The 21103-nt window shown below is 51.6% G+C and overlaps 10 protein-coding genes across 10 annotated transcripts; 3 read left to right on the top strand and 7 right to left on the bottom strand.

Annotated features, from left to right (window-relative positions):
- Positions 1–169: 169 nt before the first annotated feature.
- Positions 170–1411, bottom strand: P153DRAFT_286237 (uncharacterized protein; the record flags this gene model as incomplete). The annotated part of the gene is made up of 4 exons (XM_033663454.1): positions 170–734; positions 786–1057; positions 1152–1193; positions 1253–1411. The coding sequence occupies 4 exons, from the start codon at positions 1409–1411 to the stop codon at positions 170–172; spliced, it is 1038 nt and encodes a 345-aa protein (XP_033526117.1).
- An 813-nt stretch (positions 1412–2224) lies between these two features.
- P153DRAFT_395037 (MFS general substrate transporter) lies at positions 2225–3852 on the top strand (the record flags this gene model as incomplete). Its single annotated transcript, XM_033671362.1, has 4 exons — positions 2225–2410; positions 2461–2888; positions 2939–3151; positions 3216–3852. The coding sequence occupies 4 exons, from the start codon at positions 2225–2227 to the stop codon at positions 3850–3852; spliced, it is 1464 nt and encodes a 487-aa protein (XP_033526116.1).
- P153DRAFT_336303 (pisatin demethylase) lies at positions 3768–5602 on the bottom strand. Its single transcript, XM_033665692.1, has 2 exons — positions 5318–5602; positions 3768–5271 (listed from the first exon to the last, which is right to left on the bottom strand). Exons 1-2 carry the CDS (start codon positions 5556–5558, stop codon positions 3980–3982), a joined length of 1533 nt encoding a protein of 510 aa, XP_033526115.1. The 5' UTR covers positions 5559–5602; the 3' UTR covers positions 3768–3979.
- Positions 5603–7417: 1815 nt separating this feature from the next.
- On the top strand, positions 7418–9612 carry P153DRAFT_201866 (ankyrin). Its single transcript, XM_033662496.1, has 2 exons — positions 7418–7480; positions 7535–9612. Exon 2 carries the CDS (start codon positions 7615–7617, stop codon positions 9577–9579), a length of 1965 nt encoding a protein of 654 aa, XP_033526114.1. The 5' UTR covers positions 7418–7480; positions 7535–7614; the 3' UTR covers positions 9580–9612.
- Positions 9587–10748, bottom strand: P153DRAFT_201887 (uncharacterized protein). Its single transcript, XM_033662497.1, has one exon. The coding sequence runs from the start codon at positions 10332–10334 to the stop codon at positions 9645–9647; it is 690 nt and encodes a 229-aa protein (XP_033526113.1). The 5' UTR covers positions 10335–10748; the 3' UTR covers positions 9587–9644.
- Positions 10749–11298: 550 nt separating this feature from the next.
- Positions 11299–12405, bottom strand: P153DRAFT_374515 (NAD(P)-binding protein; the record flags this gene model as incomplete). The annotated part of the gene is made up of 4 exons (XM_033669522.1): positions 11299–11541; positions 11601–12142; positions 12195–12226; positions 12284–12405. The coding sequence occupies 4 exons, from the start codon at positions 12403–12405 to the stop codon at positions 11299–11301; spliced, it is 939 nt and encodes a 312-aa protein (XP_033526112.1).
- Positions 12406–12946: 541 nt separating this feature from the next.
- P153DRAFT_395033 (uncharacterized protein) lies at positions 12947–14290 on the bottom strand (the record flags this gene model as incomplete). The annotated part of the gene is made up of 2 exons (XM_033671361.1): positions 14167–14290; positions 12947–14102 (listed from the first exon to the last, which is right to left on the bottom strand). Exons 1-2 carry the CDS (start codon positions 14268–14270, stop codon positions 12947–12949), a joined length of 1260 nt encoding a protein of 419 aa, XP_033526111.1. The 5' UTR covers positions 14271–14290.
- Positions 14291–14433: 143 nt separating this feature from the next.
- Positions 14434–15721, bottom strand: P153DRAFT_365291 (cysteine proteinase). Its single transcript, XM_033667799.1, has one exon. The coding sequence runs from the start codon at positions 15603–15605 to the stop codon at positions 14592–14594; it is 1014 nt and encodes a 337-aa protein (XP_033526110.1). The 5' UTR covers positions 15606–15721; the 3' UTR covers positions 14434–14591.
- Positions 15722–16412: 691 nt separating this feature from the next.
- On the bottom strand, positions 16413–19652 carry P153DRAFT_374513 (mitochondrial carrier; the record flags this gene model as incomplete). The annotated part of the gene is made up of 3 exons (XM_033669521.1): positions 16413–17188; positions 18208–18928; positions 18984–19652. 3 exons carry the CDS (start codon positions 19650–19652, stop codon positions 16413–16415), a joined length of 2166 nt encoding a protein of 721 aa, XP_033526109.1.
- Positions 19653–20124: 472 nt separating this feature from the next.
- P153DRAFT_374512 (uncharacterized protein) lies at positions 20125–20974 on the top strand (the record flags this gene model as incomplete). Its single annotated transcript, XM_033669520.1, has 2 exons — positions 20125–20312; positions 20377–20974. 2 exons carry the CDS (start codon positions 20125–20127, stop codon positions 20972–20974), a joined length of 786 nt encoding a protein of 261 aa, XP_033526108.1.
- Between the last annotated feature and the right edge of the window lie 129 nt (positions 20975–21103).

The following is a 21103-nucleotide window of genomic DNA, read 5'->3' as shown; positions in this document are numbered from 1 at the left end:
TCAGACGAACACCACATAAAACTGGTAGAAAAATATAGTTTTAATAGACTTCAAAGAAGAGGAAAAGTTTTGGGTGCGTCCTAGGAGTCTACTGCTCTTTTCTTTCGAATGTTGGAATTGTTGTAATACTGTTGTAGATGCTGCGGTAGGACGTTGCTCGTCGTATCACTCAGTTCCTACAAACTTCTACATTTGTCGTTACTGTTATGCCCTCGATAATGCGCTCTTGGCTCTCACTTTGGACCAATGAGTGGCTCACGAGCGTTTCGTTCCTTCCTCCACGTGTGGGATCTCTCGATTCGAGAGGGTATGTGTCTTTGGTATTCCGCTTGCTAGTGATCCAGCTTGGTTTCGGAAAACGTATACCGTGAGAGGGATGACCAAAGTTTTTTGGCCTTGACGTACTCCTATAATTACTCCTCCATTGTTTTGGCCACAGCTTCGCTATCGTGTTACGAAGGCTAATAAGACAGGCACATATAACCCCAACGGCAGCCTCGATAAATGACCAGAGGTTTGCAGGAGCCGATTCCCACGTCGGTTCTCTAAATCTTAGAGTCGCTGGCAGGGTCGCCATACGGAGTATGGTAATCAAGCAGACGAAGAAGCCTACCGAGAACAGGATACCGAGACCAATTCGACTGCTCATGGGCATGTTGAGGCGGCTGACGATGGGTAGTGGGAGGAAAAAAATTGTAACGTCAATGACCAGATTGAGAATCGCGTTCATCCATCTGTAAAAGTCAGTGTTCCTGAATCCTCTATAGTATGGCTATGTCACTGACCTCTGCCACACGAAGTTGATACATGTACCTGGTACATTTTTCAAGTCGTATATCTTGTGAATCGGAATGCACTGGAATATAGTAACAGTTACGAATGCGACCATCCAACCCATGCTGGCAACCATCAAGACGATACAGGTCTGGCGGAACCGTCTGGTCGCGAAGATACGGTAGTACAGCATCAGAAACGCCATTTTGTTGAAGCCGTTGGTAAAAAGGTACATCATTTGGGAGTACCAGAAGAACTGCCACCGCTTTTCATCAATTGAATTCTTACCAAGCTTCCATGATACGTACCTTCATGGCGGTTGGAACACTGCCCCCAAACCTCTCAATATCTTCCACATGAGTCCCGAAGCCGTACACAGTTGACATGTTTATCATGACAGCCAGTAAGACAAGAAATATCTGGATGACTCTGTTGTAAGCTTCGTCCAAAGTTAGGTTAATCATAGGTTTGTGCATACTGTAGACATGACAACAGAGGCGTCCTCCCACCCAAGTGAGCCACTGCGATTCCACGTACTCGTGAGGCGTGCAAGTAGCAAGACAACAGCTAGACAAGTTAGTGTGATTGTGACCCATCGTAAATCTTGTTGTTCCCCTGGATATGGTTCGAAGAGCATGCTGCCTGATAGACGGTTTAGGAACCAAGTAATGAAGAAAACACAAACATCTTCTACGGATGAAGATATGCTTTCTTCTGGAAAGTATCAAGAAATGAACAAAGGCCAAAGCACACTGTTAGATTTTGCCTGTATCAACCAATCACTGCTCATATCGACCAGTCTCATCAGCCCTGCAGCTTCTCCGATCGATCATACGTAATCTAGATGCGGGCTCTGCCATATTAGGGCTGTAATTGAGGCGGGCCCTATTGGGTGGAGCGATGCATGCTCCAATTCGGGGGTTTTGCCATTTCGAGCCTAATACCGTAATCCAAAGATGCCCCATGTCAGAACCAAGACTCAAAAGTGCGCTGGAAGGATTGAAATAAACAATCTAACCTGCAAGTTTATCGGCGAGTAGTTCTAGAGCCCGGCAAAAGTAGTGTACAGTGGGGACCGTAATCTGTGGGCTCGAACATATTATGATTACAGCGGGAGCAGAAGCGCATATCGTTTGACTGGTTTCAATGCTTGTACTGGTCTGTGTTCAAAATCCTATATTCCTATAATCCTATAATCCACTACTCCACACTCGCCACTGTACATTACTTATGCCGAGTACCACAGTAGACCCTTGAATCGTTTCAGATAGCGTGACCTCACGAACAATTGGAGTCGAGTCAAAGAGTGGACTCGCTTACCTGCTGACATGCGTCCCAAGCCAATAGCTTGTGATTAGAGGTGACCGTCGAGTACTTTAACGCTCCTGTGTACGCTCTTCTTCAGGCCATCTCCGTCCTGTAGATTACCCTTCAAGTAATCTCGACAACAATGTCAGATGTACACTCGTTAGAGAAAGGCGCGGCCGTGTGTGGCACGGTGTATCCTACAGATCCCACAGCTGTCCCACCACCTTTTGACCGTGCTGCCGAGCGCCGTCTACTCCGGAAACTGGATCTTCGCGTTCTCCCTGTACTCTGGTTCCTGTACCTGGTGAACTTCATCGACCGAGCAAATGTAAGTCAAATCCGATATTAACTCGATACAAAGACTGACTAGCTCCAAAGATAGGCAATGCAAAGATTCAGGGTATGGAAAAGGAGCTCAACCTCATCGGCCAGCGCTTCAACATTGCCGTATGGGTCTTCAACCTGGGCTACCTCGTCGCTGGTATCCCGCTCCAAATCGCGTTCAAGAAATATGGACCGAAATCGCTGTGCATTATGATGTTCTGCTGGGGCATAACTGTCGTCGGCTGTGGACTTGTCAAACGCTGGGAGCAACTCGTGGTTTGTCGAGTGCTTATGGGTTGCTCCGAATCGGCGTTTATCTCTGGCGCTGCGTATCTTATTGGGACGTACTACACTAAGAAAGAATACCTCACTAGATATGTCTTCTTCTGCACTGCTGGGATTATTGCGGGTGCTATCAATGGCTTCCTGTCTACCCTCATCGCTAAGATGAGTGGCACGGCAGGATATAGCGCCTGGCGCTGGTAAGCAAACCGGAAAACCCCAGCTTGTTTTGATGCTGACATATCTTCAGGATCTTCATTATCGAGGGAATTATCTCGATCAGCGTCAGTATTGTGTCTTGGCCTCTTATCGTACCATGGCCCGAGAATGTTACCTTTCTCCCAGCAGAGGAGAAGGCGCTGCTCCTTGCCCGTGTCAAGGCTGATGGCAGTCACATCTCCGACGATGAAATTTCGGTCAAGAAAGCACTGTACATGCTCAAGGACTGGAAAATTTGGGCTGGGTAAGGCATTTCCGTCCACCATGAACTCCTTCAGTTGGACAATATGATTAACCTAAATGGACAGTGTTCTCATGAATGTCGGAGTTACGGAAAACGCGAATTCGCTATCAAACTTCCAGCCAACGATCTTGAAAGGCCTCGGTTACACAGCCATCCAAGCACAAATCCACACCATTCCCGTCTATCTGACTGGAGCAGCCTTCAGCGTAATCTTCGCGTACATGTCCGAACGGCTCTGCAGACAATACTACTTCTACATGTTAGGCTGGGCAGTGCTCGCCACTGGTCTTGCTGTCGAGATTGCATATCCAGCATCGGCAGCTGTGAGGTACATGGCTGTATTCTTCATCGCTTCTGGATGCTACCTAGCCATGCCGATATCGATCGTCTGGATCTCTATCAACGCGGGGAGTGGCTATAAACGCGCCGTTGCGATTGGAGCGGTCATCAACTTTGGTACGGCAGGCGCGTTTGTTAGCAGCAATGTGTTTCTCAAAAGCGAGGAGCCACGGTTCCGTAGTGGGTTCTCAACTTCGCTGGGGTTGGCTTGTGTGGGTGCTCTTGCTGCGACGATCACCTTCTTTGGATGCATGGCTGAAAACAAGAAGAGAGACATGAAGAGGGCGGAGCTACCGGATACTATTGAGCAGACTTTGGCGGAGTTGGGTGACGAGCATCCTGATTTCAGACTGGTGTTGTAAAGTGTGATTGGACGACCAGACATACCTATAGTCAGTGGTGTAGTTTGTCAAGCGCCTACTGAATTTTCGCATACAATTGCTGGCACAGCCTGTTCGATGACCAAGATGTTCTCATAGTCTGCTAAGGCTAAGTAGATCTCGCTTGTACCGAGCATTTGAAACTTTGTGGAGTAAACCACTCTGTATGCCAAGTATACCCTTCACCCGTCTTGCTATCCTCCAAAAGTTCAAAGTCAAATTTCCGCACAATCTGAGGAATAACCTTCGACATCTCCATCATACTAATGTTCTTACCAAGGCAAGTTCGCGACCCAGTGCCGAAGGACAGAAAGTTCTTCTCCAAGTGGGCACGCTCCTGCGGATCTTTAGTGAGCCACCGCTGAGGGCGAAACTGCGAGGCGTCGGGTCCGAAGATAGAAGTGTTCCTATGAATGACCCAAGGGTTGATGCCGACCTCTGTTCCCGCGGGGAAGTATTGGCCAGCAAGCTGTGCGCCACCTTGGCCGACGACGCGAGTTAGAGGCATGCCGACCGCTGGATGCAGGCGAAGCGCTTCGGAGATGACTGCCTGGAGGTAGGGTAGTTTTTGCGTTTCCTTGAAGGCCGCGGGTTCAGAGAGCTCGCCTCTCTGCGTCGCCCCGTCGAGTTCCTGCCGCAGAGTATGTAGACAGGATGGATTCATGGCCAAAAACCCGATGACAGCAGCAAGAGAGATGGCAGTAGTATCACTTCCTGCCGCGATATTTTGCAAGCATACGGTCATCGTGATCTTCCTAGTTACTTTGCCTGCTTCTTCAAGGGGCAGCAAGATATCCAAAAAGTCGCGCCCATTGCTGGGGGATTCTGTTTTTCCCGATGCGCGGTTGGTCAGATGTAATTCTGCGTAATCCTGGACTTTCACAAAGTCGGGCTTGATTCCCAATAGACCAGTTATCTTACCCACCCACCAGTGCACCCCAGGCACAAGACCAACATAGGTCGAATATGCCAGGGCTTCACCGAGAATTGGTATAATCCCGCTCTTGTCGCCGTTGTCCTCCATAAGACCAAATCTCGCGCCGACTGTGAGCTCGCCGATGACGTCAAACGCATAAAACTGCATCAGCTCTCTCACGTCAAAGTCCTTCTTTTCTCTTGCATACTCCGATAATCTTCGTAATAACAAGTTGTTGCAGTTATCAACAGCAGGCTCATAAGAGAGCAGATGAGTCGTCGAGTACAATGATGTGATGGGACGGCGAAGTGTTGCGTGCGTAGCAAAGCTCCTCGTGGAGAACAAATTATCCTCGTTCGGTTCAGGACTACCAAAAGGGTAGTAAAACTCGGACTTTGCCATTGCATCTCGGTGTCCGAGTACGATCTTGATGGCTTCTGCATCGTTGATACTGTATCTGTTTGGTGCCAGGCGAACGATGGGTCCTTGGCTCGTTAGTGGCCGTTCAGAAGGGGGTCGCATCGGATATACCATATTTCTTATGTAGTGCGATGTTAGAGAGCGCATAGTCTTGACTTCGCAAAAGAGTTGCTTCCCAAAGGCGCGTGAAGCGTGCTAAGAAAGGGCCTGGAACTCTGCGTAGTGGGGAAAACAAGGTCTTGAATGCAGGCACAACAACGATGAATGCGAATAACGCGATGGCTCCATAAGAGAAAAACTTAGTGAAGGATATATCATTGTTGGGCATGAGGACATGAATAGAAGGTGCCATTGCAATTTCGTCCACTTCGTGGAATTCTGAATCTGAGACTAGCTGTAGAATGGGGATAGGAAGCCGCTTATATATGTCAGATATCAGTTAGTTAGTTGGTTGGTTCATTCATAAGCTATCTCAGAGGCCGAAGGCCGAATCCCCGGCAGTCTCGGGTGCCGAAAGGCGCCTATTCTGCCGGGGTGCCCCTAGGTCTAACCCTAGGAGCCCTTGTATCTACTAGAGAATCTAGGTGTAGAGATTTTAAAAATTTTGATTTCTCTGAAGTTGGTGTTTTTATGTTAGATATCAGAAGGTAACTCTCGCACAGTACACACACTTGGTCCTTGATGACACGAAGTACCCCGCAACGTATCTGGGCCTAACAAAATGACTGAAGCCTCAGATATCTCTTCGCCCGGCGACTTGAGCCTTGGGTGGAGGTTTACCCAATCGAAAGACGTTGTACAAGAATATTGAAGTCCAAGGGTGGATCTAAACATCGAAACGCCGACACGACGACGTTATCTGATTGGCTAATAGTCAGCCCCAGACTCCAGGGCGTAAGCCATCGGGCGAAGAGATATACCCCATCTTGGAATCCATCAGCATGGTACTAAGATACGTGTGCTCGTGCAGTATCCCAGTTTCCAGTCCAAAACAGTGGCAACAGCGACATCAACGACAAAGGCTACACAGGCGGTAAGTGCGCTAATAAGTACAACAGCAATCTATCCTAAACATGCATTGAAAAGAGAGAGAAGCGTATAGCAATAACCCTAGCGGTTTAGATGCATCAGAAACAGTAAGAGTCTTTAACCTGTTGCACATTAATCTCAAAATCCAGCATGGCCAGAGGAATCGAGCGCTAATTAGCTGTAGCCTCGCCTTACTAAAAGCGCATAGGCGACAAGTGTGTACGGTCAGAGGCGCTAGTATATCTTAAGAATAAGCATTATCGCCCTGGGACCGGCAACGGTTAACAACCACCCACATAAGTATTAATTACCACCTATATAAGTCACCCTTTTCTAGACCCAGAAACTTATTAATTCTAGGCTAATTCCTAATTTCCTAAAACTTAGCATTATTAGAAGTCTACTATTTTAGTTAGTATATTAAAAAGAACACTTTTCTACCTAAGTATAGGTAGAAAATAGGAGGAGAAGAGCTTATTTATAAACAGAGGAGATAATGCTAAGGGAGTCTATACTGTTTTAGGAGGTAAGTCTTTCTTAGCGCGTTCTCGTTGGTTGAAACAGCCATCAGAAAGTCTTAAGTGGGTGGTGGTTAATACTTATGTGGGTGGTTAACCGCTGCCCCTGGGACCTAGCCGCTGATACGAGGGCAGTGTTGTACTTCGAAGCTAATCCCTGCGTATCGCTTAGAAACCGGTAATGGGGGGGGGGCTCGTGCGGCTAGCCCCGCAATTCCCTACTCAACAAAGGAACCGTTACACTTAACACCCTTATGCCCACTTTAGCGAAAGTCTATGTCCAACCTGACTACTTACACTTTAACTCATTTTTACGCTTCGTTACCCGCCAAGTCTATACGCAAACTTGCTGTCTAATTACCCTCTATCCTCTACTCGCACATGCCTTTGTCCTCCCCTGTGCATGTCAAGCACCCTTAATCTCCATTTTGTATGCCTACTCGTACTTTTATGCTCTACGACCAACACAAGTGAATCTCCGGACAGACCGTCAGCGGCTACTTCCAAACACTAGTACGTGAGTCCTAAATAGTTCTTCCAGAGTTGACGAGAGACCAACGAGGCAACAGCAAGACGTTGGTCAGCACTGTTGAGTCCAGCACGGGAAGTGTTCCGGAAGGTCAAACTTGTTAGTCATGACGCTACTTGACGTTCCTCCAGAGGTTCTGTATGACATATTAGCACGTACTATGCACAGCACCGGACTGCGGGCCAGTATTCAGCTAAGGCTAGTATGCTGTAAGTATAATGTCAATGTACGAAGCTCAGCTAACAATGTTAGGGAAATTCAGTAAGGTCTTAGAGAGTGCTATCTTTAAGCTTCCTCTTTGCGTAATAAACCGTGAAGGGATAAGCAAGCCAATGGTAGCGAGGTTGATACTCTCAAAGTTGAAACAAGACAATGCGAACGAACGGCCTCTCTGCTATGCTATCGCTCAAACAACAAATTACCTCGTCGGCACTGTTGAACTTGGTAGCACTTTACAGCAAGAGTTCAGCGAGGCACTTGCAGCAGCGGCTGCACAGTCAATGTTTCTCTGGAATCTTCTTTCCAAACTCGAACCTACGGAGAACAAGGTCTCTTGCACTCAAACGATGAAGGATACCGCACTCATAGCAGCTATACGTGCTAAGCGAGTTGTTGTTGTTAAGGATTTGCTTGAAATGGGTGCAAATGCTGCCGCCAAGACCCGGTTTTTCGGCGAGCCTCTTGCTTCAGCAGCCAGGATAGGATGTACTGATATACTTCAAATCCTTCTTGTTTCACGAGATTGGTTGGCTTCTGGCGAATACTTCACACATCTTCGTTACAAGCATGCTATAGAGGCGGCTGCGGAAACTGGCCAAAAGGAGACCCTGCTGATGTTGCTGGAAGTCAACAATAACGAGCTGCAGTTAGCATCCACATACGATCGCGCCATCATCAAAGCCACCAGGGCCGCACAGGAATCGACAGCAAAACTACTCTTGTGTCAGCGAAGTCCCAACTCCCATTCTGAGAATAAAACATTCTGGCTAGACCTTGTTCGAACAATGGTCAGAGGCAACTGCCGGGAGTTCTTACAAGAAACATGGGTTGAAGCTTCCTTGGCCATCGGTGAGGGGTCTTTAGGCCTCTTACTTGAAGACGCGTGCCGGCATGGTCACGTTGGAATTGTTCAGTTCCTACTTTCTAAGGTTTCTGACCTAACCCTAAACGATTTCAACGGCGGTTTGTTTTGGGCAGCTCGTTCTGGATATACTGCTTTAGTCGATATCCTTATCGAGTTTCTGGCATGCAACGACAAAGCAGTTATCAAAGCATTGGCTGGTGCGGCCTCTAGCAACCAACATGATCTATTCTGTCATCTCTTGGAAAGGCTCAGCATCAAGAGGACCGACAACAGCCGGACTATCCAGTTCTCTGACGCAATTCGCCTGATCTATCCACATCTGCCACCACAAACACCATCTCGATCAGGTGTCAATGGCGATTCTCTGTTGTTCCATCGATGCCAGACGCTAGAAGAGAAAGCTGCCTTGGAGAATGCAATCAAATCAGGAGATCTAGAAGGTGTTGTTGCAATACTAAGCAAACGTCCTGCCGAGAATCCCAACAATAATCCCGATCTGCTTTTGGGTATATGTCTGGATGCAGTCCGGTATAACCACCCCGATATTCTCTTCTATCTTTACGAGAATGGCGAACCTCATTTCCTTTCTCAATGCACAGAATCCACTGCAATTTTGCAAATATACATGGATTTTGGTTGGGACATCAATCAACCAGACACCGGGGTTCATCATACACGATTTGCGTACGCTGCTCTACCCAGCTTGATGCCTCTGCTAACTCAGACCAGACAGTTTGTCCACGATGAGCACCTCACAAGGTGGCTCCTCAGTGTTGGAGCCGATCCCACTGCAAGAGCCGATTATGATGTCACAGCAATTTCAATAGCAGCCATTCACTCCTCTTTATCAATCTTTGAATTACTACTGGAAAGAGGTGGGAACATCGACAACGGCCAATTGCTACATAGAGCCATAAAACGCGACGACATAGACCAACTCGAACGCATCGAAATCCTTCTAGATCTAGGTTGTCCAATTGATGCAATTCTGTATGAGAACCACCAATGGTCTCAAATGATGCACAAAGCGATAGGAGCTGGAACCCCGTTGTTCGACGCAGCAGCAAAAGGCAAGGACGACGTAGTAGAATATCTTCTTCAACGGGGCGCAAATCCTGCCATCAAAAACACGCACGGGAAAACTGCACTCCAAGCTGCTGAAGCTGGAGGACATACTAGAGTTTTTGAGATCATCAAGAGATGGGATCATTGAATTTCTTTGAGAGCTATGGAGTTCTTCCTAGGGTACTAGCAGGATGGGAACCTTTCACTGACCAATTACGTCCATGAGCTCCCGTTCCACTTAGTCCATCTCTGTCCTTCTGCCATCCAAATATATTCATTGATAGGAGGCATGCTCTGTGTTACGAGGACGGATGAACCCAGCATCAGGTAGTATTGAGCAACACCCTGCTGTGTTAAATATTGCCAGACCGGAGATCTTTGCGGCAAGGATGTCACGTCTCTGTCTTCAACATACACCTTGGGGGTTGTTCCACGCCCATCAACCATAACGGTTCCGGAAGAAGTTCCTCTATTCACCGCGTCTTCTGAAGGTTGTTCGTAGTAGACTTGAGCACTTGAGAGATTCAATTGCTTGATGCTTGAATGCATAATCCGTATGTGTTCTGGTGCAGTGAGCACGACACCATTAAGCATTGCGCACACAATATAAGTGGACGAAGAAGGGAAAAGATGATTGTTGTCTCTGTATAGTTGTTTTGCCTCTCGCATCTTGTGTTCCGCAAGTTGTATGAATGAGCGTGGGTCGTTTGAGCCAAGTATGTTGGGGCCAATATGAGCAACGATGGCTGCATATGGGGAGACAATGGCAACGACTGAGCATGCGCTGAGGCCGTTGACGCCCAAAATCCTTGCTTCCGTGCCAAATTGTGTAATTTTGACTTCGTTGATACGGACAAGAGTGGTAGCCGTCGTATTGATTGCATGCGCTAACATTCCGCTCATTTTATCGGCTTGGAGATCGAAACAGTCGATGAATTGATTGAAGGTAGAAGCAAAAGATAATAAGGAAAGTTGTATTCGGGGGTGGCTTGCGATGCTGTGAGGAGACGACTTTGGCTCAGCAGCATTATGGAATGCGCAAGGACTTAAATATTACAACTTTGGCAATGTGGACATACATTTTGAACAATACCATTGTTGTAAAATCCATGTCTTTATCCTCAGCGTATCGCTAACCGCGCCTCTTTTCTGGAGCAGACTCTCCGCCAACCATAGCCCCAGCTAGCTGTGATCCTACGACTTTCTGGCTACTTTTATCTGCAGACATCATTTGCAGCCATGCACAATCGGTAAACGGACAGCATGTAAAGAGAGCGTTCACTGTATACTAATCAGTCAATTCGATATAGATAAGGATGATCCCAATCCCAAGACGTCGTGTTGATTGTCTGCAAGCAGTTTAGAAAAAGCAAGCTACGTATTTCTCCGTAAATAGCCAAAATCAGACTACGACTTGGCCGAGAAAGAAGACGATGTTGTGTAGCCAGGGCCAGCGTCTACCCCCACGCCCTATTTAGCGATCTCGAGAGACATTGAAACTACACCCCCAGAACCAGATACCACAATTGGCGGATATTTTGACTTCTCGATGACACAGATTAGAGCCGCGCGGCTACGCAAGTGGTCCTCCAACTAGTTTCTTGATTGTACGCACACGGCGTCTATCGTGATAAACAACAGCATAAACTTCTGGTCCCAAACTAACCGTCAAGTCCAGCGGTTCGAACAAGCCATTCAAAAGGTTCAGAAACCTGACCATACGTCCAATGAAGCCACTCAGTCCCAGCCAGCCTTTAGGGATTCACTTCACATGCCAAAAAACCTAACCAGACAGTCACGAACAGTAAACCTCACGAAACCGAACATATCCAAACCTGACACACAAAACACTGGATAACATAGTCTCCTACGCCAACTTCCCCGGCACATACGGCAGTCCCCCACTCAACCCGCCATCCACAGCCCACGCCTGCGCATTAACATAGCTACTCTCGTCGCTGGCCAAAAACAGCACCGCGCGCGCAATTTCATCAGGCTGGCCGCCCCTCCTCAGCGGATTCAGCTGCCCGATCTTGCCCTCTGACCCGCGCGCCCTTGCGCCGTCGTAGATGACCTTCGTCATACCCGTTTCGATGAGTCCGGGGCAAACCTAAAACCTCGCATCAGCAGACATTCCGTAACCATAGCGACTTCTCATATCCAACATACCGCATTACACCTAACCCCCGTCCCAACAAGCTGATACGCACACGTCTGCATAAGCGAGATAACCGCCGCCTTACTAGCCGAGTAATCCGTGGGCCCAGCATTAGACCTCAACCCCGCCACACTAGCCGTCGCGATAATACTACCCTGGGGGAACTTTTTCTCAGGCCCCGTCTTCAGCATAGCGCGACTAGCGTGTTTGGCGGCCAGGAACACGCTTAGTGTGTTGACCTTGAGCAGGTTCATGAAGTCGGCGGCGTCGGTGTCCCAGAAGGGCGCGTAGCTGCTGATGCCGGCGTTGGCGAAGAAGACATCCAGTCGGTTGTAGGTGGAGAGGGCTTCGTTGATGACGGCTTGGACGGCGGGTTCGGAGGAGGCGTCGAAGGCGCGCGTGTGGATTGCGACGGTGGGGTAGAGCGTGGTGAGCTCGTGGGCGTGTGCGGAGAGGTTGGAGGAGTCGAAGTCGCAGAGGTAGATTGCGCGGGCGCCGTTGCGGGCGAATTGGTGGGCGGAGGCGCGGCCGATGCCTATTATCGAGTTTGCGCCTTGGGGGTCGTGTTAGGATGGGGAGGGCTGGAGAAAGGTAGGGAAGTGTACCGGTGACGATGATGACTTTGTCTTTTACGCGTCTGTGTGCAAATCAGTGAATTGTTCTCTTTTGTGCATACGTTCGAAGGCGTGTTTACTGGTCTCCTAGGTTTCCTGCGATTTCTCGGACGCGAGGCATGCCTTCGAACGTCCCCGGGTCTGGGAGAGGCTCTGAGAGCTCCTTGCTCTGACCCTGCTGTACTACTTTGACTGAAGGCATTGTTTATTCGGGTAGTCGCAATTCAAAGCTATTAGCAGTAGAATAGAGCTAGAAAGGTGGTAGAAGCGTGGAAGTGCAGTCGAGACGTAAGCTTGCGGAGTTGAGCCGGGGGTTACAAACTGTGGGGAAGATGCCGAGGCACGTCGATCCCTCACTAACCAACTCTTGTCGCGTCGAAAACGGTTCGCATGACAAGATAAAGAACTAATTGTGTGTTTCAGGTTGTTCTTATTTGTAGGTGATATTCGTACCTTCATAAGTAGGTTGGACTTGCTCGTGATCCGCCATCAGTCATGGCTGATGCCAATCGTGCCTGTAACGATGCATCAGTCCTACCAGCATGCAGCTCTCCTCAAGTCTCTTTCTCGACAATTCGGCGCAGCAAGGCCCTGCCACTTGCAACGAGACTGTCGTCCCCCTCCTGTGCAAGAACCCCAGAGATCCCATCCTCCCGCCAGCGCTCAGTCGAAGCCCTATCCCAACGCACCAGCATCGAATCGTCCGCCGACCGAAGCAGTTACTCACCCTACACATCCTCTCCTCACCGTCCCCTCCCCCTCCCTCGCCCTCTTCCACCTCCTCTCCCCCGTCCACCCTTCCCCCTCGGCCCCCTCCCCGTCCGCTCATAAAGCTTCACATCCGCAAACGGCGAATCCGCAACCCTAACATAACTCGGCACGCCATTATCCACAACAGCAAGCAGCACATTCCGATGCCCATGCTTGAGTTTCTGATACGGTTGATCCGTCGCCTTGGGTCTATCTTCGGGCACCTGTGCGAGCAGATCGTTCAGCTCAGCACCTGTAGGGATCGAAGCCTCGCGCGCGTTGATGACGCAGATGCGGAAATCAGGGGTCCCGGGGGCGCTCTTGCGGAACTTGGCGCTCGTGCGGTACAGGTTGAAGTGCACGCGGAAGGGGTTGTCGGACGAGGGCGGGAGGGTGAAGGACGGTGGTGCGGTGCGGTTGTGTGTGGGGATTATTTGGACGAGGCGGTAGATGTCGCTGTAGTTTCTGTAGAGGCCGGGTTTAACGAGGGGTCCGAAGGCGAGGTTGGCAGGTGCGAGTTCGTGAGTTGGTTGGCTGATTCGGCGCCAGATTTCGGAGAAGAAACGTGTGAATACCCCGTCTTTTGCGGTGCTTTGCGCTGGTGCGTTGTCGCTGGGAAGCAGCAGATCGCCTCGCTCGTCGTCCCAAGTTCCCGTCCGGAAGACGACATAGCCAGACCTTTTAAGCCCCGCGTATACGTTGTACATCTCCAGCGTCAGTTTCCCACCCACGCCATCCTCGCACCCAATGAACGCCGCATAAGCCGCCTGTAGACTCATCGGCACGCCATCCTCCATCTTATACTCCTCCTCATCCCCCTCCGTGCGCTTCACCGGCCACCGACAATCCAACGTGCCCCTCTCGATCAAGAAAAGCGCTTCCTCGGGCAGTAACCACTCTTTCCCGCCCATGGAGCGGCCAATAGTAAGGAACATCGGCCCCTTGACTTTATCCACAACCGCCATATTAGTCTCCGGATCATACCGGGCCAGCACATGGCTTTTCTGCGTGTGAATGCGCTGCCACGACAGCACGCCGTGCATAGCGCGGCGCGAGGCCTCGAGCGTTTCGAGCTGGAGATTCGTCGCATGGGATTCAAAGTCCTTCAGGCCGCGCTTGGGAAGGGTTGTTTGTTCTGTGTCTTGCCCTCTGTGGGAGGCATGTTAGTATTGCGGGCTTGAACGTAGGTTTCTTGTTGCGGAAAAGAGCGCACATTAGCTTGTCCAGGAAGCGAAAATCCTGCGTTTCTTCTGTGAGGTCGACGTCCCCGGCGTCTGGCGCGCGCATGTACGATGTGTCCTCGTCTTCGTCGGCCATGGTTGCTGTCGAGTTTTGTGTTGTGGTAAGCTTAGAGAAAGGTTCACGAAGTTGGAATTCAGAGTCGTGCACGAGTCATAGAGATCGTCGAGCTGTGGTCCATGACTCGAGCTCAGGTGAACCGCATCTTATCTTATCTATCAACTCTCTCATCAACACGACATGACGACGAAAAAGAGTGTATATTCCTAGTTAAGCTTTCCATTTATCCTTTCACACTTTCGATGGCTCCATACAGACAGAACATCACCACGCTCCCCACCCCCTATACCAAACCTCCTCCCACCGAACATCTCCACCATCCCTCTCCGTCCCCCTCTCTCACGCACTCCCAGCATCCAAACTATCAATCAACACCCACGCACTACTATCCCCCTGCAGCAGCCTCCACCCCGGCCGATCCGGCCTATCCATCCCCAACCACTCAAACGGCATCCAAAAGAAGCCGCCCTCACCCCACCCCTCCCCCCAACTATTCTGCACCCTAAAGCACCCCTCCTTCCCCATCCCATCATCCCACCCCACAGCAACAACCACATGTCCCGTATCATACGCATCGCCCGGCCCCGGCGTCGGCGCCACCCCCCTCGCATCCAAGTTGCCAAACCCGTAGAACAGCTCAAACGCAAACACCACGGGATACCCATTAGCGAGCAGTTTCTTCCAGCACATGACGTCGTCCCAGGGCTGGGGGTGTGCGTAGCGCAGCGTGCGGTGTTTGACCGCGTTGGCGAAGCACAGCGCGTCGGGAGCTTGACGGCATAGTGCGCCGGGGGGGAACTCGCCGTTCACTGCGCCTGCGCTGAGTGTGACTTGCCATGGCTCCTGGTTCGGCGAGTAGCTGACGTCGATGTAGGGCCACTGGCCGCTGGCGCCGTACTTGTTGGTCCACAGCGTTGGCGCTTCGTTGCAGGCGCCAAGTGCAGAAAGCGCGCGCAACACGTCGCGGTTGCGGCTGCCGCAGTCGGGGGGCATGTCCTGCGTGGGGGGCTGCGACGCCATGGATTCGAACCAGGTGCTGCGTTGGGTGGCGGGGGCTGATGGGTCTTGGGAGAGGCGGGCGAGGTAGTAGAGGAAGAGGCGCGAGGGGGTGAAGTAGGCGTGGGTGTTTTGGCGTTGGAGGGCGATTGAGTAGGCGGTAGCGAAGGCGTTGCATACGCAGGAGCCGACGTTGCCTTGGTCGTAGATGTGCGCCTTGAAGGACTTGTCGGTGTAGATGTTGAAAGCAGCGGGGGAGGGGCCGGTGTCGAGGTTGAGGTCTGAGATGGAGATTTGGTGGTCGCGGCTGTCGTCCACGTCGGGGATGTAGCCTGTGAAACCTACTGAGGTTGCCATTGCGAATGGTTTTGATGGTTGGTTGTTGGATGGTTACTCGAGGTTAGGACTTGGTTGGAGTTATGATTTTATGACCTAGATACCCCCTTCTTTTATACACAGCAATGATCACCCATGACCTCACTCTTTTCCAACTTTCATATCATTCAGCTGAGATGTAGTTACCTCCATGTAACATAACGAGGTATCAGTAGTATGCAGCTGATGTAGTTCAGCCCTAGAACATGCATGAGAGATGCAGTAGTTCGTTTAGCGAACCACACAATCAACGCGAAGACTACCCTCAGCTACGCCAGTTCCCATCAGCGAACTGCTCTTTACCGAGATGTAAGAAAATAGTTGTAACGTCGCGTATGATACAATGTGATTGGATTCAAGCCATGTCTGATGAACGGATCATACCTCGTTGAAGCTTGGTTTGCGATTACAATGGCATGATCAGTTTCCGTGGATTGCGTGTTGGAGTATTGAGGTTGTAGTGGCTGATGAATGAATGGAGGCTGGCTAAATTTAGAAGTCAGTTTTCATGCTTGTCTGTGATAATGCTATTGGGGCGGTACATACCTCATTGGTCATGGACATAGGCTCTCAATAAACATAGTAGTTACTGCAGCTTTCTCATCTAGAAGTAAGACGGAGACAGCACATACCTGATGCGTGGATTCAATTCTGTCCACTCGTGCCCATGACGTCTCCCATGACTAGTATCGCGAGTGATTCGGGATCCAAGTATTCCCCGTATTAGAGCTGTCGATTAAATTGCTTCCCAACAACGAACTCCACACTTTCAAAGCTTCTCCCAAGATCTTATAGCAAATCCTTCTCATCCACATGCTCCCCCCTCCTCGCAGCCAAATACACCCTCCCACTCTCATACGCCCCAAGATACAGTCCACTCCCAACGAACGTCCAGACCGCCCTCAGCGCCCCACCCCTCCACAGCCCCTTAACCCCCTGCTCCTTCAGAATCTCCCTCCCAACCATCCACCCACTCTTCCTACTCTGCCTCTCCGCCCTGACCGAATTCCCCAACGCATCCACCACGCCCCCACTCTTCTGCGCGGGTTTCCGCGCCGGCGCCTCATCCCCCGCAGAAAGCATAACCCGCGTCTTAACCACATCCACCGGCGTCGTAATCACCGCGGCCACGGCCCCCGCAGACCCTGCGCTAACGGCCGTAATACACGCGCTCTCCCAAATCGTGCCCGTCGTCTTGCCCCGCGCGTCCCTCCACTCCCTGATCCCCACCTTCAGGCGCTCGAACATGGGGAACTGCATAGCCGTGAACGGCAGATTGCGGCCCGCAAGCGCAGTGTACCCGCGCCACAGCGCGAGCGGATTAGATTGGAATTTGCGCAGCGTGTGCATTGTTGCGTTTTGTGCTTCGCCCGCGGAGACCATTTGGGCGTTTTGCTTGATGACTTCTGCGGGCGTGAGGATGGCGCAGGATACGAGTTCCGCGAGCGAGGACGCGGCGGCGTGGATGACGGGGGTGGGGAGCAGGCCGTGCGGGTGCGTGGATGTGGTGTTAAGGCGCGTGAAGAGGGATTTTGTGCGCTCGTATGTCGTGAAGAAAGCTCCTGCTGAGGGCTTGTCAGCCCTGGTATGTCATATATCTGGGAGGGTGGGTGGTGTTACATGATGGCAGTGTTGCGATGATTACGCTCCCGAGTCCCTGGTACAAACCACGGAATAATCGAGCGTCTGGCTTCCCTGTCGTCGCGTGGGTGTAAAGTTTTGCATATTCCGGGCTTTGGAATCGCGTCTTGAGTGTGTCGAGAGGATAGACTGCTAGGTCGACTGTGAATGCAGCGATTGCGCCCGCCTGTATGAACGTTAGTCAAAGTTTTTGTTTTCTTTTTTGAATTTCGACTTTGCAAAGGCAATCCGGCGACTCACAATGAGGATATCGGAATTCGTGTTACCCGACATCTAGAACTGTCGTGTGTGGGATACATATTGAGTTGTTCTAGATAATGTTTTTGGAGCTGTAAATGTGGAGCCGAATGAACGACGTCACTACCGATTAGATGCCGACAGCCTAGCATGGATGCACATATTCACAGCGAGATCGGGGCTTCATCAGTGGTGTTTGCCATATTACCTGATATCGATGAAGGAATCGTGCAATCACAACTGTTGTTCGAATTTTTAAAATACTGGGAGTGGAAGCTCCAGTAAAGCAAACTCTAGTCAAGTAATCTGACGTAGATCCTCGAGATTTGAACCACTAGTGACAACAAGCAAAGGTTTAATGATGCTTTGATAAGAGTAGAACTACATCATCCCACCCTACCACCCCACTCAACCCCTCCTATCTAAACAAAGCTCTCCCTCCAGACCATGCCATGATAACGTGAAAAGGGTATATCTCCACCAAACCATCTGTAAAACGCCTTTGAACTTCACTTTTCATAACTCATATATCGTCGATCATGCCGAGTGCAACGCTACAACTTGGTGTCCTGTCTATTCAAGTCACTCAGCCTTCGGAACGGGCCTTGCAACGTTCCACTGGGGCCGGGTCGTGCGCTAGTTCCTTGCGGCGCGCTGCTGCTGCCCACACTGGCCGTCGTACTACCAGAGGTTCTGGCCGTCGTACTGGTGGCGGAATTGGAGCGCTGGTGCAAATGCGCACTCATCAGCCAGTGTACCTGCATGCGCATGCTGTTGATGGCGGCGTTGGCGTGCAGCAACTCGTCTTTGCTGCGTTGGCTCTCGTTGTAGACCATCATGCTAGTGCGGCCCTCGACCTCGGTAAGTGTGTTGGCGATGCGAGTCACTTCCTCACGCAGAGAGTCGTGCAGCGTGAGGAGATGGTGAACCTGTGAGTCGAAAGGAGGCTGAGCGGGTGTACTATCGCTGCTTTGGGCAGCGGGTGGGAACGAAGCTGGCGGCAAACGGAAGTCTGGCGTTGATACGGAAAAGGTATTGTCGGTGTCATTGGGGTCCAGAGGGTCGGTTACAGGAAATGAGGAGTCGTTGCCATTGGCCGGATACAGCATGTTGGTAATGCTGGAGAGACCATCCTCGAGGATGCCCACCTTTCTGGCCAGCGGCTCCATGCGCGCTTCGTTCCTCTCGATGCGGGCTTGCTGTTCTCGGAAGTGTGGTGCCATGGTCGCCATAGTGCAGTTCACTTCGTGGAGTACCACCTCAGCCCGCTCTGCCCTAACTTTGCAACCGACGATTGATCCCTGACACGAGACAATGTGTTTAGGGCAGTCAGTGTTGATGTGAGTCTTGAGGTCAAGTCGAAGAACACTGGCCGAGCACTGAGAACAGGAGATCACACGATGAGCACAGATTTCTCGCTGATGCTCCTGCAAAACAACGTGTTTAGTCAACGCTATACAATCATACACATATCAAGCTTACCTCGAGATCACGCTTCATCAGCGAAGTATGACAGTCCTCGCAACTCAGCGTGTAGTGCTGGCAGGCCTTGTTGATGTGCTTTTGCGAGATCGGAAGGCGGCAGTTGGGCGCTGGACACTCGATGGGCGTGTGCTCACAATACAGCATGACGTGGTCGTGCACGTTGACGCGTTGAGCAGCCCACTTGCAGCCCGCCCTGCTGTTCGGGCACTTGACCTCGAGCTCATCCAGCATGTTCTTGATGGATATGGGCACAGACCCGATATCAGCCTCGGTCTCGACCAGGCGTCGACACGTCGGACACGTCCTACGGATGGCAGGCGGTGCCCATGCGTGGTCGAGACACTCGCGACAGAAGGTGTGCTGGCAGGACAGCTGGGCGGGCCTGTCGTAGGGCGTGTGGCAGATGAGGCAGACGAGATTGCTGTTGGGCTCGCTCACGTACTCGAGGGCCTGGAACTCGGGGGGGATCTTGACGATTTGGCTCTTTCGACGCTGTGAGTTGGATGCGCGTAGCGCCAAAGGCGAGGGACTATCAGGAGGACCACCGACTTCAAACGACGCAGACGGCGATGACACCATGCCCGCGTTGTTGGGCAGGCCGCCGTTGCTGGAGGCTCGCGAGTTGCGCCGGTCGTTGGGCGGCGGGATGGGCGATGGCAACGACATGTTTACTGCTGTGCTGTGTTGTCTCTGAGCGACGCAGGGCAGGATTATATAGCAGCAGAAGCAAGCAAGAAGAAGCGACACATAGCTTCCCAAGACAACGGGAGCGTGAGCATGGGCGTCTGTGTTGTCGGGCGAGGGAGCAACACCGCCCGCCCTGCAGTTGCCCTGCTGCACCTCCGCATACGCCGGCCCAGCTTCCGAGCCAAAGACCGCCCGATCGTCGCTGGGCCCACCCAACGCCAGCGGTCCGCGCTTCGAGCCCTCTGTACCCACTTGCTACGTCTGTACCTGTACGTCTGTCTGCTGTTGTATCGTTGTGTTTGGCTTTGTGTCTCTGTTGCTACTCTGCATCGCTCCTTGCTGCTGCTGCTACTGCTCCTCCGCGCCTTCCGATTCGAGCGTCTGCGTGGACACATCCATCCCATCGCTCGCTGCAGCCTTCTGCGCCTGCTCTCCCGCGTCACCACCCACCATGTCGACCAACCCACCGCAGCTGTTTCTGCTCGCCGACCACATCAAGCTCTCGCTGCTCGAGCGCCAACGCGCCATCTCCCTCAATCTCTCGCCCAACAGCCAGAATGGCCAGATATCGCGGTCGCTGGAGCAGTTGCGCTCAGGCATCGAGTCGCTCGAGTCGCAAGTCGCAGACACACCCGACGAGTACGCTGACCCCACGTCACCATCAACCCTCAATGCTCTCATTGCTGACCGCCCAACCCTCCAGATCCATAACCTCGCAGCTCCCGCGCCTTCACGCCCAGCTCACAGACCTAACCTCGCAATTCACCCTCGCCTCCCCCCCAGCCAGCACCTCATCGACGCTCAAAACGCCCAACAACCCCTCCCTGCGCTCCGACTTCACCGCCGCGCAAACCCTGCCCCGCCACGCCTCGAAATCCGTCCGCTTCACAGACAACCCCTCCGCTTCCGACGCCGCCTTCGACGCCAACGACGACGAGAACCGCACAGCCCTCTTCCCCTACCGCGACGACCCCGAACCGCCCTCCCAGCACGACCTGTCAAACCAGCAGATCCACGCCCACCACAGCGACGTCCTGCGCGACCAGGACACGCAGCTCGACGCGCTGAGTCTGAGTATCGGGCGCCAGCGCGAACTGAGTCTGCAGATTGGGGACGAGCTGGATGGGCAGGTGCTGTTGCTGGACGAGGTCGAGGAGGGCGTTGATCGGCACTCGGCGCAGTTTCGACGTGCGAGAGGCCGTCTGGATCGGTTTAGCAGGAAGGCGCGGGAGAATTGGAGTTTGACTGTTATTGTCGTGTTGATCATCATCTTGGTTTTGGCTATTGTTATTACAAAGTGACAGGGCGCGCATGGATGGAGCTTTGTTGTTCTTGTTGCATAGATGGCGTTTGGTAGGTGCATACACAGGCGCTGTACATGGCACTTTTGCTTCTTTCTTCCAGCCTTTAACAATTTCCTCGTAGCGTTG

Source organism: Dothidotthia symphoricarpi (assembly GCF_010015815.1).
Source record: "Dothidotthia symphoricarpi CBS 119687 unplaced genomic scaffold P153scaffold_6, whole genome shotgun sequence".
Lineage (NCBI taxonomy): Eukaryota > Fungi > Ascomycota > Dothideomycetes > Pleosporales > Dothidotthiaceae > Dothidotthia > Dothidotthia symphoricarpi.
Note: the sequence above shows the minus strand (reverse complement) of the source record. Positions and strands in the feature narration are given on the sequence as shown.

What these genes read in the sequence shown, in the direction of transcription:
- P153DRAFT_336303 (XM_033665692.1), bottom strand. Translation starts at nt 5,558, where the DNA reads ATGGCACCTTCTATTCATGTCCTCATGCCCAACAATGATATATCCTTC. An exon ending in CGCACTACATAAGAAATATG is followed by an intron (nt 5,272 to 5,317) that starts GTATATCCGATG and finishes TAACGAGCCAAG; the next exon opens with GACCCATCGTTCGCCTGGCA.
- P153DRAFT_201866 (XM_033662496.1), top strand. Translation starts at nt 7,615, where the DNA reads ATGGTAGCGAGGTTGATACTCTCAAAGTTGAAACAAGACAATGCGAAC.
- P153DRAFT_201887 (XM_033662497.1), bottom strand. Translation starts at nt 10,334, where the DNA reads ATGAGCGGAATGTTAGCGCATGCAATCAATACGACGGCTACCACTCTT.
- P153DRAFT_365291 (XM_033667799.1), bottom strand. Translation starts at nt 15,605, where the DNA reads ATGGCAACCTCAGTAGGTTTCACAGGCTACATCCCCGACGTGGACGAC.